This window comes from Oryctolagus cuniculus, chromosome 1 (genome assembly GCF_964237555.1).
Source record: "Oryctolagus cuniculus chromosome 1, mOryCun1.1, whole genome shotgun sequence".
Lineage (NCBI taxonomy): Eukaryota > Metazoa > Chordata > Mammalia > Lagomorpha > Leporidae > Oryctolagus > Oryctolagus cuniculus.
The window spans coordinates 55,347,730-55,364,665 of NC_091432.1; the positions used below are offsets into that span (position 1 = coordinate 55,347,730).

Here is a 16,936-nt window from a genome sequence, read left to right on the forward strand (position 1 = left end):
GATCAGTTACATACAGAATCTGTTGAATTTGAGCAAACAACTGAAAAAAACCAAAATGGCTATCAAGACCTGATAAGAACATAAATGAGTGAATCAAGTCAGATTTCACTGTAAAGAAATGAAAACATCTAGGGGAGGCAGTTGCTACTCAGCTATACTTGAATATTGCCATTAAGGCAGATTTTTTCACAAAAAGGTAAAGACCTGGATTGGTATGTAAAAATCTAATATTTGAATGTCAACTAATTAAAATGTTCAAAACTATGTGTTCTAAACTAAATATGGTTGCAAGTTTGCTTCTCTAATCAACAGGCTGCTGAAAATTCCGAACTGGATTTCAAGTGAGCAACCTAGGCTGGAGGTCTGTAACTAAGGGGCCAGGAAGCTCTGAGAGGATGGCTACGCTGCAGCATGCTGTGCGCTGGCCATGATTTAATCACTGGACATGATTAAAGAAGTGCAAGAACAGAGAAGTTAAATCTGTCAGGGCTCACAGAGTTCTTCAGTCTTACAGAAAACTGACAAAACAGGAAGTGTAACACTAGCAGATTGAGGTGGGTATATTCAAAGTTTAATTTTATATGAGCTAAAAGCTAAATTCAAGGCAATGACTTGAGTAGTCACATATTTAGGATTTTATGGAAATGTTTCAAATTTATGAATGTTTATTTCTCTCACAGACTGAAAGGTAATTGAAAGATTGTGTTTTATCCACATTTTTACTATTTGTACCTCAGTACTACTCCCCTCTCCCCAGTTCACTTTCTCACATACCCATGTCTGTAAAGTCTATAGCAGAGGGGTTCACAATGGACAGAGTAAATAGAAGATTGAGTAAAATCTTTTTATATTTAATTGGGGCCTGCAGCTCACTTGGCTAATCCTCTGCCTGGGGCACTGGATTCTGTCCCAGTTGCTCCTCTTCCAGTCCATCTCACTGCTGTAGCCCGGGAAGGCAGTGGAGGATGGCCCAAATGCTTGGGCCCTGCACCCGCATGGGAGACCAGGCTGCGCCGGCCATAGCAGCCAGTTGGGGGGTGAACCAACAGAAAGGAAGACTTTTCTCTCTGTCTCTCTCTCTCTCTTTATATTTAATTATTGACCAAGTTCCTTGATTATTAGGACATCCAGATTTTGGGGGTAAGTGAATATTCTCTGAAGTCTAGACTAATAAGGTATTCGTTATCATACATGTGGTCTGTAAACCAGTTATGAAAACTTATATACAAAAGTATTTTTGTAAACTAAAATCCTACACAAATTATAAATATATTCTAGTCTTTTCTTGAAGCTAGAAGGGTCTTGGGATTATATAGTGAAACCCCTTGTATTTAAAACAAAATTTGTGGGACTGGCACTGTGGCATAGCAGATAAAGCTGCCACCTGTGGTATCGCCATCCCATATGGGCTGCTCCACTTCCGATCCAGCTCTCTGCTATGGCCTGGGAAAGCAGTAGAAGGTGGTCCAAATCCTTCCGCCCCTGCACCTGCATGGGAGACTTAGAAGAAGCTCCTGGCTCCTGGCTTCAGACTGGTGCAGCTCTGGCAACTGCAGCCATCTGGGGAGTGAACCAGGGGATGGAAGACCTCTCTCGCTCTGTCTCTGCCTCTCAGTAACTCTGCTTTTCAAATAAATAAATCTTTAAAAAACATAAAACAAGGGCCGGCGCCACGGCTCACTAGGCTAATCCTCCGCCTGCGGCGCCAGCACACCGGGTTCTAGTCCCGGTCGGGGCGCCGGATTCTGTCCCGGTTGCCCCTCTTCAGGCCAGCTCTCTGCTGTGGCCAGGGAGTGCAGTGGAGGATGGCCCAAGTGCTTGGGCCCTGCACCCCATGGGAGACCAGGATAAGTACCTGGCTCCTGCCATCGGATCAGCGCGGTGCGCTGCCCGCAGCGCACCAGCCGCGGCGGCCATTGGAGGGTGAACCAACGGCAAAGGAAGACCTTTCTCTCTGTCTCTCTCTCTCACTGTCCACTCTGCCTGTCAAAAAAAATTAAATTAAAAAAAAAAAGAAATTTGCATCTTTCCCCAAAATGAGGTGGTTTTCTTTTAGTCACTAACTTCAAATGGAAATCTTTTCTAGTTTAGTTTGTTAAATTGATTTAATAGCAATAATTGTGTGTGTGTGTGGGTGGGTGGGTGTGTGTGTGTGTAGAGTGAGAGATGGGGGGGGATGACCAATCTCTTCTATGGCAAAGGTTTAAAGATGAGGATTGTACTAGAAGCCTTCAGAGCCACACCACCTCCTTCTGTGATAGATTTAAATGTCCTGGGAAGACCTCTGTAACTCTCCTGAAAATTGTATTAAGGATTGGGTGTTTTTAACACCAAGAGCTGTTTTGATTGTCAAAGGTAAGTTTGGGTCTTTGTGAATACTGCTCTTTTCTGGACTCTTTAAGTCATGCATGTTCAAACACACACTTTTTTTTTAATTACACACTGTATCAAGAATTGTATGTTCAAAATGGAGATGGGGATATTAGTGTTGCTTAAGTATATGGAAGCAGGACTCCATTTTTCACATGGCTAACACATCGCAAACGTGGACCACAGTCCCCGGCCTTTAAAGCATTACCTGAGAAGTAGGAATAGTTCAACCCGCTGCCTGCTTTCCCATTTCCCATTTCTTACCATTGATTTAGTCACACAACTGTGTGATTTAAAATACACAACTGACAGCCTCGGGTGTGATTTTTTTTTTCTTTTTAAAGAAAAAATGAAATCCAAGAGGTAGCAATTTAAGATCTCCAAACGCCCGCGCTCTGACAGCGCTTCCCAAAGGCGGCTGGCAGCTTCCTGGGACTCCTCGGTGGCCGCTGGCCCGACGTTCCTCTGGGGAAGGCTGCTGCTCCTCTCAGGCAGACAGTAAGCCCCTTCCTTGTCTCCCTTCCTCATTCGCGCTGCCGAGGGTGGGTCAGGAAGAAACTGAATGGAGCTTCTTCCCCCCGCACCGCGATGCAAGTTTCGTCTCGTGGACGCTCTCTCCCGGGCTGCCGAACCCCGGGATCGGAGTTAGGATTCCCGGCGCAGCGCTCGCCCCGGGGACGCCAGGCCGCAACCCTGCAGGCCAGTCCCAAGGAGGCCAGGCCCGCGAGGGACAACCACAGTTCCTTGTGGGCGCCCGGGGAAATCAATGCTCACACACAACACGATCAGGAACGGGGTGAAGTAGAAGCTACAGCTTTCCCCCCGAATTCCTGGACACAACACGAGGTAGAGGAAAGGCGGCTTGCACAACTCAAGCACGGGGTACGGACTCGGGAAACAAAGAAACTGCAGGAAGATGAAGCGGCCACACCAACGCAGACTCAATAGGGCTCTACGACTTTACGCAAGAGGCCCGCATCCCGCCAACGCTGAGCCGCCCCTTACGCCGCCGGCTTGGCCTCAGAGCCTTCGCGAATATGGCTTTGCGCACTGCGGCGGAGCTGCGCCGCAACCGAGCTTGGCCCGGTAGCTCCTCCCCGGCGCCCTGCGCGGATTGGTGGCGGACGGCAACCAGGCTGCTGATTGGGTGGCGAGGGAGCCATTCGGGGCGGCCCTGGTGGGTTCGGCTGCCCCAGAGTGATAAGTTCGGATTCAGACACGCCTCACTGCCAGCAGCGAGCCGGAGCTCTATGGAGGTGGCCGCGGGAACCGGGTGGTGGCTGCAGCAGCGACTCCTCTGAGCTGAGAGTTTCAAGCCGTCCCCGACTCCTTCCTTCCCCTTCCCTCCCCCTTTTTTGTTTTCCGTTCCCCTTCCCCCTCCCTTCCCCGTCCCCGACGACCGGATCCTGAGAAGGCAGCTGCGGTGGCAGCTGCTGAGTTCTTGGTGAAGGTGAGTGGAGACGCCGCCGCCGAGTGCAGCGCTCTAAAATGGCCGCCGTCCCCGGCCTCTTCTTTCTCAGGCGGTACAAAATGGCGGCCGCAGGCGGAGCCGGGCGGGGCGACCCTTCTTAAGTGTTTTCCTCTGCATTTCGGGCACTTGAGGATTTCGGGCTTCAATTCCCCATTCCCGTTGCTCGCGGAGCAGAAGGGTAAACGGCGAAGTTGGTGCGGCCGCCTCCCGGTCGTCGCGGCGGGGTGGCGGGGCCGCGGCGCGGACGGCCGAGGCGCGGGTGTGCTCGGGCGGCGAGGAAGCGTGGTGGGGGCCGCGTGCGCGGCGGCGGGAGGCACACGGGCCGGCGGCAGGGCCCGGCCGTTGGCGCGGGACCAGCGAGGCGCAGGAGTCCCAGAGTCCGGCTCCGGCAGGGAGGAGGTGTGTGGGGCCCGGCGGCTGGGCCGCCGGCCGCGGGGAGAGGGTCCCTGCCCCGAGGTGGGTCCGGGAGGCGGGGGCCGGCGGCTGCCCGTCCCTGGGGGCCGGGGGTGGGGGCCGCTCGCCGGCGGCCGGTGGCCGGGGCCGCCCTCCTGCCGGAGAACAAAGAGCCGGGCGCAGGGGCGGCCCCGGCCGCTCCTCCCCGCCGGGGGACCCGCGGCCTCCGGGGAAGCTGTCGGAAGCACTTCCCTGCTCGAGCCTGGTGGGAGGAACCCACTGCTCTTTTGTTCCCAGGAAGGGAGAGACGGGGCGGAGGTTCCTGCTGCCATGTTGTGGCCCGGGCCGGCGCTGAGCGTGGGCCGCGGGGAAGCCGCCTGTTGCCGGGCGCGCGGCGGGCGCGTTCGCCGTGGTGTGACCCCGGTGCGCGGCTCGGCCGGCGCTGGAATGTCGCTGTTCCGAAACGTTCGTTCCCTGCCGCTTGGCGTGTTCTCGGACTTCCGTGAACGCTTCTCCTGGCATTCTGGACCACCTAGGATTTCCAGTTGGCTAAACAGCCCCGTTTTCTGTCCATTTGTGTTCGGGATCCTTTCTATTTTAGTCGTAGGAGATCTGCAATGCAGTGAAAGGTCAGGCAGATGCAGTACCAGGGTCTGAAGTAAACTAACTGATGGAGGTGGATGACTGCGGGAGCGGTGTCTAATTTCCCTACTCTTTCTCATTCTAGGTTTTTCATTTCTCCCATCCCCTCCCCTCCCCACCCTATCCATTAATATTATTCTTTTGAAGATTCTTCGTTGTCAAGCCGCCAAAGTGGAGAGTGCGATTGCAGAAGGGGGTGCTTCTCGTTTCAGGTATGTGTAGATTTATTTAAAGTCGTGAAATTTTCAGATACTATTTTTATAACTTAAAATTTAAGTGAGACATAATTGGGGTATAGTAAAGAAAAATTCTTTTTAAACAGTGCTTCTTCGGGCGGAGGAGGAAGTAGGGGTGCACCTCAGCACTATCCCAAGACTGCTGGCAACAGGTAAGGTTGTGAAGAGGAGTCCGTAGATTAGGTTAAAGGTGTTTTCTATGCATAGCATACATACATCAGGAGTCCTAAGCTTACGGGGAATGCTTTCTGCTAGATACCCTAAATACAGAATATCTGCTCTTGATTATTCCTTAGCCAAGTCATCTGATGTGAGTTGAGGCTCTCAAATTGCTGTTTTTTTTCCTCCTGTTCTATCATTTTTACCAATGTTATGTCTGAAATCAGCAATTGTCCTTACTTGGTTGGTGTTGTTAAAGTGGTATGTGTGCAGTATGGTCACAAAACATTAGAAAGGGATAATTCTGAGGGTGTGGTTCCTGGGTCTACAACCTTGGCAGCACCTAGGAATATTCAGTGGAAATCATACTCTCAGGCAGTAGCCCAAACCCACAAAAACAGAAACCAGGGTGGGCCCAGCAGTCTGTTTCAGTAAGTCCTTCAGGTGATTCTGACACTGCTCTTGGAGAACCAGTGATTGAGTTGCTTTGTAGTGAAGGAAGTTGAGAAAAGCTAAATTGCTTCCTTGTTACAATTTTATTTTTAGAATGCATGCTCCCATATGCTGGTTGATTCCCCAAGTGTCTACAAGGCTCAGAGCTCTGATCTCAGTTTAGGTCTCCCACAGTTGTGGCAGGGACCCAGCTATTCAAGCCATTTACCTGCTGCCTCCCAGGGTACACATTAGCAGGAAGCTAGAGTCAAGAGCAGAACTAGGACTGAAGTCCAGGCACTGCAGTATGGGAAGTATATGTCTTAACCACTAGGCCTCATACCACCCCCAGAAGAATCATTGCTCAGCATGATATTTGATGTGTGAATGTGTGCCATGCTTTAATTTTTTTAAATTTTAAGTCTTTTCTATTCTTCAGCGAGTTCCTGGGGAAAACCCCAGGGCAAAACGCTCAGAAATGGATTCCTGCACGAAGCACTAGACGAGATGACAACTCCGCAGCAAACAACTCCGCAAATGAAAAAGAACGACATGATGCAATCTTCAGGAAAGTAAGAGGGTAAGTTTTGAGATCTGTTTTACTTTATTTCTGTGGTGCACATGTGTTGTATTAAAAAGGCAAGGTTCTTGCCTAAAAAAGAAGAGTTTAATGAGTAACATTGATGTTTAAAGAATTGCCTTAAAATGAAAAGCAGCACATCCATATTTTGGAGCTTATGGTAGCTTTCCTTTTCCACCTTTGAGTTAACATTCATAAGCCTGCTGTGCTGACCCACTTGGCCTGGTATGTGGCCCAGTGAATTAAGGAATATTGCAGTGTTGGCTCATAGTCTAACCATGATAATGAGAAAGTCTTATGTTCTGGGAGGTGAGAAAAGCTTCTTGCCAAATGCCTGGGAAACCCCAGTCTGGAACAGATACTATAATCTAAATAGTGATGGGCTTATTTCAGCATCCCTTTCCATGAGGTAAGAAGACAGTATCTTGATCATAAGGGAGGCAAGTAAAAAATATGTTAAAAGTTATTTTGACTTGATAGTTGTGTATGTTTGTTGACACTTACAACATGATTCCTTTTTCCCCTAGCATACTAAATAAGCTTACTCCTGAAAAGTTTGACAAGCTATGCCTTGAGCTCCTCAATGTGGGTGTAGAGTCTAAACTCATCCTTAAAGGGGTCATACTGCTGGTAAGTTTTAAATTTTGGCTTAAAAAAGGAAAATATTTAACCTGAGTTTTTCTCCACTTAAATAAGTTATATCTCTGGATACTGATAGTGATCAGGTTTTGTAGGTGAATGTATGTTTGTAATAAGGTTGAAGAATTAGGGTCTATCAGCAGCTGTTCTGTTTTCCTTTTGTGGAAGACATGTTTGGGTCTTAAGAATCAGCTGTGTGATAGTTGGACTTTAGCTATCTAAGATACATCCTAATTCCTGGGGATAGGGATGAGATCTGGATAACTGGACCTTTAACTAGTTTCATTGTTATGAAAGAGAGAGAGAACAAGCTTGTTTCCATCCACTTACACACTCCCCAAATGCCCTCAGCAACCAGGTTAAAGCCAGGATTCTGGAACTCAGTCTGGTTCTCTCACCTGGGTGTCAGGGAGCAAATACTTGAGCTGTCCTCCGGCTGTCAGGGTGCACATTGGTACGAAGCTGGATCAGAAGCAGAGTAGCCAGGATTCAAAACACCAGGCGTTCTGATATGGGATATGGTACACTGGAAAAGCTAGTGTTCGAATGGTCGGATTTTTCTGTTAAAGCACTTTACAAGATGCACTTAGTTTACACAGTAAACCTTATGAAAAGGGAGCCTTTATTTCAAATTATAGGTTAGACATTTGTAGTAGTTTGTAGGAAGTTAGGAAATTTATAATCCTTAAGACTAAAAAAGTAATGTTACAAAAGAAATTTTCTTTTATAGGAGTGTGATTCAGGTTTTTTTAAAAACATTTTTTGTAGATTGTGGACAAAGCCCTAGAAGAGCCAAAGTATAGCTCACTGTATGCTCAGCTATGTCTGCGATTGGCAGAAGATGCACCAAACTTTGATGGCCCAGCAGCAGAGGGTCAGCCAGGACAGAAGCAAAGCACAGTGAGTGGTCATTTTTGTTGGCTTTTTTATAATTGTTTTGAAAGACATTGTCAAAAAAGCCTGAGAACTACCTTTTGTTTCCAAAAACAGACATTCAGACGCCTCCTAATTTCCAAATTACAAGATGAATTTGAAAATCGAACCAGAAATGTTGATGGTAAGAATTTGTATATGATACTAAGTACTGTATATTTTCAGTTTGATTCGGAATGTTGACTTTATCCTTAGGTTTGGTTTTGTTTGTGTTTTTCAGTCTATGATAAGCGTGAAAATCCCCTCCTCCCCGAGGAGGAGGAACAGAGAGCCATTGCTAAGATCAAGATGTTGGGAAACATCAAATTCATTGGAGAACTTGGAAAGCTTGATCTTATTCATGAATCTATCCTTCATAAGTGCATCAAAACAGTAAGTATGATGGACTGTAGGCTCACTGGGTACATGACTGCTTGAGAGAAATGAGTCAACTTCAGCACCCTTTGAGACGGTGGGTTGGCTGGTTAATGTTGTGGAACAGCATCTAGTAAGGAAGAATGCAGTGTTTGCTATAAGGGGGTAGAAGTGATGATGAATTGCTGGATTTGGAGAGATTTCTTCACAGACTGAAAGTGCTATGGTGCTATGAAAGTGCTTAGGAACTAAGAGTCAGCCCAAACATAAAGAGGAAAATGCTGCACCTGAACAAGAATAACTTTAAAATTTTGCTGACATGATATTTCATTCTTTGGTAGCTTTTGGAAAAGAAGAAGAGAGTCCAACTCAAAGATATGGGAGAGGATTTGGAGTGCCTCTGTCAGATAATGAGGACAGTGGGACCGAGATTAGACCATGAACGAGCCAAGGTGTGTGTGTTGCTAATGGAAATTAGTAGGTTGTCTTAAGATTTGTTCATCCTTTGATGGCATACATTGGCTTTAGCTCTTCTGATTGCATATTATTATCTTTATCAGTCCTTAATGGATCAGTACTTTGCCCGGATGTGCTCCTTGATGTTAAGTAAGGAATTGCCAGCGAGGATTCGTTTCCTGCTGCAGGTAAAAGTGATTTCTTCAAATTAGTTGATAAGCTGAGTGTTTCTTTATAAATAGCAAAATCTACACTAATTTTTTAAACTACAGGATACCGTAGAGTTGCGAGAACACCATTGGGTTCCTCGCAAGGCTTTTCTTGACAATGGACCAAAGACGATCAATCAAATCCGTCAAGATGCAGTGAAAGTAAGGAAGGGTATTTTAAGTTTTTTGTTGTTGCTGTTTTTTAACTTAACAAGGGGACTTAAAACTTGGCTCATCTTTAGTGGTAGAGTTTGGTGTTTTTAGTGTCTTGCCATTTCTGGAAGAAGTTGTTTACAGAAATCTAATAGCTTATTGTTTTTAGAAATTGGCATTTTCCAAAGTATATCAATTTTAACTTCAAGTAAAATAGGGTCCAGTGAACAGAGGGCTTATTGGTTTCATTTCTAAAGGATCTAGGAGTGTTTATTCCTGCTCCTATGGCTCAAGGGATGAGAAGTGACTTCTTTCTGGAGGGACCGTTCATGCCACCCAGGATGAAAATGGACAGGGACCCACTTGGAGGGCTTGCTGACATGTTTGGACAGATGCCAGGTAATTTTAAATGAAGTTAATTAAACTAAAAATGAGTTAACTATTTTAATAGCGTTCTTAAGATTTGTCCACGTATATATATGTTTTTAAGGTAGCGGAATTGGTACTGGTCCAGGAGTTATCCAGGATAGATTTTCACCCACCATGGGACGACATCGTTCAAATCAACTCTTCAATGGCCATGGGGGACACATCATGCCTCCCACTCAGTCGCAGTTTGGAGAGATGGGAGGCAAGTTTATGAAAAGCCAGGTAAGAAAACATTCCTGTATTCAGATAGCAAGTGTTAAATCCTGCAATAAATGTGGTTTTTGCTTTGTTCTTTTTAAAAAACAATTAGGGGTGTGTGTGTTTTAAGCCAAATTTACATCTGTGACAATTATTTCAAACTGAGTAAAATGCCTGTCCTTAAGATTAGTAAAGTACTAGTAAGCTCATCACTATTTGACAGATTAGATTTTTATTCTTCCCTGTTTCATCTTTTACTTTCTCTGGGCAAATTCAGTGAAGGTTTCCTTGTGGCTTGGCTCATCCCTTTGGTACTTAATTACCGTAATTTGTGGACCCCCTTTTTATCTAGACTTTCTTTCTCCCTTTCTGAACTAGGGGCTAAGCCAGCTCTACCATAACCAGAGTCAGGGACTCTTATCCCAGCTGCAAGGACAGTCGAAGGATATGCCACCTCGGTTTTCTAAGAAAGGACAGCTTAATGCAGATGAGGTACATTTGCCTATGTTACTTATATACCATAGTTTGTCAATTCAGAAATCTATTGCCCGATGATTATAAAAAGACGCGTTAAAGAGGACTTAATGCTGGAGTTCTTTATCTTTTCCTCTCTTTTTCTGTACTTCTTTTTCTGTCTTTGGATGTCCAGCGTCCTGTGAGCGAAGATTATGAGATATGAGGGCAAAGTCGATTGTAGTCGTCAGTAGAGCAAGGAAAAATGGTTATCAAGATACTGTTTGTGATTTCCCTGTATAACTAAGAATATAGCAAGATATTGTAACTGTATAACTAAGAATATTGCACTTCTGTGTATGAGGTCTTCAGTTTTCTTGCTAGAAATTAAATTTCTTAACCTGGAATAAACATTGGTTGTATTTTTGCCCTAGGTTCTAAATGTGCATAGAATTAGAGTAGTGTATTTAATGCTCACCAGCTGCGCATTAACTTGGATATCTCATTTTCAATTCCAGATTAGCCTGAGGCCTGCTCAGTCGTTCCTAATGAATAAAAATCAAGTGCCAAAACTTCAGCCCCAGATAACTATGATTCCTCCTAGTGCACAGCCACCACGCACACAAACACCACCGCTGGGACAGGTATGCAGCAGCGTACCTGCATTCCAGTACCTGAAAATGTCTGAAGACTTTGGTATCTCTCCCTTTGATCTTGTTGGTTCTTGAGCATGTATCATTTGAACATTCATACCTGTCCTGTTTATTTTTAGACACCTCAGCTCGGGCTCAAGACAAATCCACCACTTATCCAGGAAAAGCCTGCCAAGACCAGCAAAAAACCACCACCATCAAAGGAAGAGCTGCTTAAACTCACTGTAAGTTTCAAGTAGTTCCATGAATGTTTATAATTCTTGGGATACATTTCCGGTAGAGAAGATGCTAATGATACTTGGATTGTGTTCTTTTCAGGAAACTGTTGTGACAGAATATCTGAATAGTGGAAATGCAAATGAGGCTGTCAATGGTGTAAAAGAAATGAGGGCTCCTAAACACTTTCTTCCTGAGATGTTAAGCAAAGTCATCATCCTGTCACTGGACAGAAGTGATGAAGATAAGGAAAAAGCAAGTTCTTTGATCAGTTTACTCAAACAGGAAGGAGTAGCCACAAGTGACAACTTTATGCAGGTTAGAACACTTTTCTGATTCTGCTAAGAATTCTTTGTATTCATTGTTGAAAACTGTAATAGACTGATGGTGTTTTAACATTCTTTCTAAGGCTTTCCTGAACGTATTGGACCAGTGCCCCAAACTGGAGGTTGACATCCCCTTGGTGAAATCATATTTAGCACAGTTTGCAGCTCGTGCCATCATTTCAGAGCTGGTGAGCATTTCAGAACTGGCTCAACCACTGGAAAGTGGCACCCATTTTCCTCTCTTCTTACTTTGTCTTCAGCAATTAGCTAAATTACAAGATCGGGAATGGTTAACAGAACTTTTTCAACAAAGCAAGGTCAATATGCAGAAAATGCTCCCAGGTAAGAAAATGCTGGTTTGTTTCATTTTTTTTTTTTTTTGTTTTGTTTTGTTTTGTTTTTAAATAAACACTACACATGGAGACTCTTTGAGTGTAATTGTATGGGGAATTTATCCCATCTGAAAAATAAACATTGGAATGGATAGGCCTTAACACTTTTTTTTTTTTTAAAGAAATTATGCTTTAATTTTATCTGATTGTAGGTTGAGTTTTCATTTGCTGTGTTGATTCTTTATTTTTCCATGCAAGTCTCTTACACTTGACAAAGTATTTGTAAAACTGCTAGATAAGCCAACTGAGAGAGATGAAAAGGTGATACAAATTGCTTTGCCTTTTCAGAAATTGATCAGAATAAGGACCGCATGTTGGAGATTTTGGAAGGAAAGGGACTGAGTTTCTTATTCCCACTCCTCAAATTGGAGAAGGAACTGTTGAAGCAGATAAAGTTGGACCCATCCCCTCAAACCATATATAAATGGATTAAAGATAACATCTCTCCCAAACTTCATGTAGATAAAGGATTTGTGAACATCTTAATGACTAGGTAAGGAGTGGTTTTCTACTGGAGTAACATTGTATTTACTTGAAGAAACATGTGTGGTAGCAGGGACCTCAAGGAGAATTGTCTTTGAGTTAGAAAGCTTCATGGTTCTAACAGGGCTCTCTTTGTCTTTGTACAGCTTCTTACAGTATATTTCTAGTGAAGTAAACCCACCCAGCGATGAAACAGATTCTTCCTCTGCTCCTTCCAAAGAACAGTTAGAGCAGGAGAAACAACTGCTGCTTTCCTTCAAGCCAGTGATGCAGAAATTCCTTCACGATCACGTGGATCTCCAGGTCAGCGCCCTGTATGCTCTTCAGGTGCACTGCTACAACAGCAACTTCCCAAAAGGTGAGCGCTGGTTTCAGAAGGGTGAGTGTGGGCACTGACACAGCATGGGGATGACGAGATTGTGTTTTGTGTCTTAGGCATGTTACTCCGCTTTTTCGTTCACTTCTACGACATGGAAATAATAGAGGAAGAAGCTTTCTTGGCTTGGAAAGAAGATATAACCCAAGAGTTTCCGGGAAAGGGCAAGGCTTTGTTCCAGGTAAATCTTTCCTTGAATTGGATCCATTTTTCCCCCCAATTTTGATGTGTTCAAGTAGAGGGCTTTTTAAACAAACATAAGCAAAGACAGTCCTGCTCATTTGTCTTCACCCCTGTGTGTCATTGATGTTAATATATGAGATGTAAATTGAAAATAAATTTTTTTTTTATTTTTTTTATTTGAGAGGGAGAGACAGGTCTTCCATCTCCTGGTTCACTCCCCAGATGGCTGCAACAGCCAGAGCTGGGCTGATGAGAAGCCAGGAGCTTTTTCTGGCTCTCTACTCTGGGTGCAGGGGCCCAAGCACTTGGGCCATCTTCCACTGCTCTCAGGCCATCACGATCACCTAGATCTCCAGGTCAGCACCCACCTGACATGGGATGCCGGCACTACAGGCAGAGGCTTAGCCTGCCATGCCACAGCGCTGGCCCCAGCTAATGATTGATTAACAGTATTCATGTAGACTGGGTGACTGCAAGTTTGGGTTGAAGCTTGCTTCTTTAAAAATTTATATAAAGGGAACAACATGTCATGTATTCAATCTAGCTGCTTTTTTTTTTTTTTTTTTTTTTTTTTTAAGATTTTACTTACTTATTTGAGATGTAGAGTTAGAGACCGAGAGAAAGGTCTTCCATCTGCTGGTTCACTCCCCAGATGGCCACAATGGCCAGAGCTGAGCTGGTCTGGAGCCAGGATCCAGGAGCTTCTTCTAGGTCTCCCAACATGGATGCAGGGGCCTAACCAATTTGGGTCATCTTCCACTGCTTTCTCAGCCTATAGCAGAGACTGGAGCAGAAGAGGAGCAGCCAGGACCTGAACCAGCGCCCATGTGGGATTCCGGTACCTCAGGTGGAGGCTTAACCCACTATGCCACAGCACTAGCCCCCACAATCTAGCTTTGATTTTATCCATAGCCTCCTGGTCTTTGGGGAATCTCAGCTAATAATTGGGAAGTGGGACTGGGAATCTACTTTTTCAAGAATATTGTGTCCTATCCCCTTCCCTCAGCACTGTTAACACCGTGTAAGGGTACTTCAAAAAGTTCATGGAAGATGAAAAAAATGACTGGTGCTAGATACTTCGGTGCTATTGATACTATCTATTTTCCATGGACTATTTGAAGATGCCACATATTTTAGATTGGAAGAGTTGTCATCCTAGACCAAGGTCCTGAAATATTAACTGGTGAAGTGTCCAAGGATCACCCTTGAGCTTGACTATAAAGAGCCTGTGTACTATCCCAAATCCATACTCTTTATAACTTGGGCCACTCTGAGTAGTGCATTGGCAACTAGTTCTCTTGCATTCTGAGGTTTTTAAAACTAATGTCTAGGAGCCAGTGATGTGGCATAGTGGGTAGTGCCGGTATCCTACATGGGTGCCAGTTCAAGACCTGGATGCTCCATTTGCAATCCAGCTGTCTGCTGTGTCCTGGGAAAGGAATAGGAGGTGAGTTGGAGACCCAGAAGAAGCTCTTGGCTTCGGTTCGGCACGGCCCCAGCTGATGCGGCCAATTGGGGAGTGAACCAGTGGATGGAAGAATCTTTTTTAAAAAAGTAAATAAGACTAACATCTACACTGCTAAACTACAAATCTAATTTACAGGTGAATCAATGGCTAACCTGGCTAGAAACCGCTGAAGAAGAAGAATCTGAGGAAGAAGCTGACTAAAGAACCAGCCAAAGCCTTAAATTGTGCAAAACATACTGTTGCTATGGTGTAACTGCATTTGACCTAACCACTGCGAAAATTCATTCCGCTGTAATGTTTTCACAATATTTAAAGCAGAAGCACGTCAGATAGGATTTCCTTCTGCATAAGGTTTTTTTGTAGTGTAATGTCTTAATCATAGTCTACCATCCAATATCTTAGGAGTATCTTTAATGTTTAGATAGTATATTAGCAGCATGCAATAATTACATCCTGAGTTCTCAAGCAGAGGCAGTCTATTGCAAGGACCTTCTTTGCTGCCAGTTACCATAGGCTGTTTTAAGTTAGCTAAAAAACCTGAATAGCAACACTGAATACTGTAGAAATGCACTTTGCTCAGTAATACTTGAGTTGTTGCAATATTTGATTATCCATTTGGTTGTTACAGAAAAATTCTTAACTGTAATTGATGGTTGTTGCCGTAATAGTATATTGCCTGTATTTCTACCTCTAGTCATGGGCTTTATGTGCTAGATTTTAATATCCTTGAGCCTGGGCAAGTGCACAAGTCTTTTTAAAAGAAACATGGTTTACTTGCACAAAACTGATCAGTTTTGAGAGATCGTTAATGCCCTTGAAGTGGTTTTTGTGGGTGTGAAACAAATGGTGAGAATTTGAATTGGTCCCTCTTATTATAGTATTGAAATTAAGTCTACTTAATTTATCAAGTCATGTTCATGCCCTGATTTTATATACTTGTATCTATCAATAAACATTGTGATACTTGATGCAGTTGTGTGACTTCAAAAAACTATCCCCAGAGCCCTGGTTGCTATCTTAGCAAAATTAAGGCTGAGCATAGACTTTCCACCTACATTAGATTTCAGAAGACTTTGCAAGGCTGTACAAATAGAGCTGGCCCTGGCCCTCTGCCCGACTCTCCACCAAGGGGATGGGGGGACATTTTGAGCCCAGCAGTGCCCCTGCAGCCTATGGCCAAAGTGCTCGCAGTTTAGCTGACCAGAGTCAAGTGATCATTGCTGCAGACCAGTTGCCTGCACCCCACATCTCAAGACCAATAAATACTGGCCCCAAGGTGGGCCAGTTCAAAAAGTTCCTGGTTGGAGAAGAGTTAGGATATGGTGGGTTAGGCTATGGCTTGTGCTCTGCTTCTAATCCAGCTCCCCAGGATGGCAGCCTATGCTAACCCCTTGACTTCTACCCACATGGGATTGTTTCCTTGAATTTTTAAAAGTATCTGACAGTGCAGTGTTAACCTGCCATACTATTGAACAGTATTTCAATGTACTTGGGTGCAAGGTACATTCTATGTTTTCAGAAAATTATCAATATATATAATGACAAGTTTGCATATTAATTTGGCTTTTATATACTATAAAACTGCAGAAGTTGTTATGCGTAACTTCTGACCCCTACACCAAAACTCGATCAAGGGCACTAGTTTTCAGCACTATGATCTGGTACATGTTTGATCATCTTAGAAGGCTGTGTATGACAGCAGTTTCCAGACACAGCGGCCTTTGTACCTCTGGTTCCTCCCAGTCGCCGATGGGAAACATCTTTTCTCTGAAAACAACCACCTTTGCAGTTAGTCAAGTCTATGGAATTGTTGGCTCTGCCTTTCAAGCAGAAGTTGGACAGCTCACCTGGGCACCACGATAGCTGTTAACTGGCCTTCCCGCTTAGCCCTGCAACACAGCAGCTAGTGGAAGAGGAAGCCTTGGAACAAACACCCCGGGGCCTGTGTTAGGCAGCAGGTTAAGCCTTTCATGCCAGCATCCCACATGGGTGCCTCCTATTTGGGAGAGCCAGACATAATTCTGGCTCCTGGCTTTGGCCTGGCCCAGCCCAGCTGTTGCAGCCAGTTGGGGTGTGAACAAGTGGAGGAAAGATCTCTACTCCCTCCCTATCACTGCCTTTCAAATAAATAGAAACAAATCTTAGAGGCAGCAGTAGAGCACCTCGCTCAGGCCCTCAGCTTTTCCAAGGTTCCTCCCCTTGAGAACCATTCACATCCTTGGATGGCTCGCTTTGCTGTCCTCTCAGCCTCTCCATCCCCTTCAAAGACCTTCAGTTGCTGCCTGAGTGCCACTGGCCTGCTCGCCTCCCTCGACGCTCCCATGGCTCCCAACTGTGCTGATCACACACGTGCCAGCCAGCTCCCGGGTGTTTATCCTGTGTCACAAGTACATCAGAGTCAAAATCCATGACAGCTTCTCCCAGAGCAGCACTCCCTTGTCCTAACTGCAAGACAGCCCGCCCAGGCCACATCAGAGTAGCCCAGGCTACATCAGAGCCCCCTTGACCCTTCCTCCACCAGCTGCTCTCTCCATGTCTCTACCACCCTCATGCCTAAATGACCACAGTAGTTCTGGTCTCCTGGTCTCTTCTCCCAGTCCCTTCTCCTCACCCTCCAAAGTCTTAGAAGTCTGCTTCTTCCTCTGTGCTTCAGTGGCTCCCGATTTCCCTGCAGATAAAGTTCCAGTTTCTTACTCTGCCAGTCCAGGACCCGTCACCTGCTGTTTGCTCCC

The 16,936-nt window shown here is 45.0% G+C and overlaps 1 protein-coding gene and 1 non-coding gene across 2 annotated transcripts; both read left to right on the forward strand.

The window, feature by feature from the left end:
• Nucleotides 1–3,601: 3,601 nt before the first annotated feature.
• On the forward strand, nt 3,602–15,172 carry EIF4G2 (eukaryotic translation initiation factor 4 gamma 2). The gene is given in 22 exon segments (NM_001082379.2): nt 3,602–3,820; nt 4,962–5,088; nt 5,199–5,264; nt 6,143–6,283; nt 6,811–6,913; nt 7,691–7,822; nt 7,913–7,979; nt 8,076–8,227; nt 8,551–8,661; nt 8,770–8,853; nt 8,938–9,036; nt 9,285–9,426; nt 9,518–9,678; nt 10,033–10,146; nt 10,626–10,751; nt 10,880–10,984; nt 11,079–11,294; nt 11,386–11,644; nt 11,983–12,187; nt 12,324–12,535; nt 12,613–12,734; nt 14,340–15,172. Coding segments are annotated over 21 exon segments (2,724 nt in total). The 5' UTR covers nt 3,602–3,820; nt 4,962–5,047; the 3' UTR covers nt 14,406–15,172.
• On the forward strand, nt 10,199–10,339 carry LOC127485317 (small nucleolar RNA SNORD97). Its single transcript, XR_007912424.1, has one exon. It is a non-coding gene; the product is annotated as a small nucleolar RNA SNORD97 (small nucleolar RNA).
• Nucleotides 15,173–16,936: the final 1,764 nt, after the last annotated feature.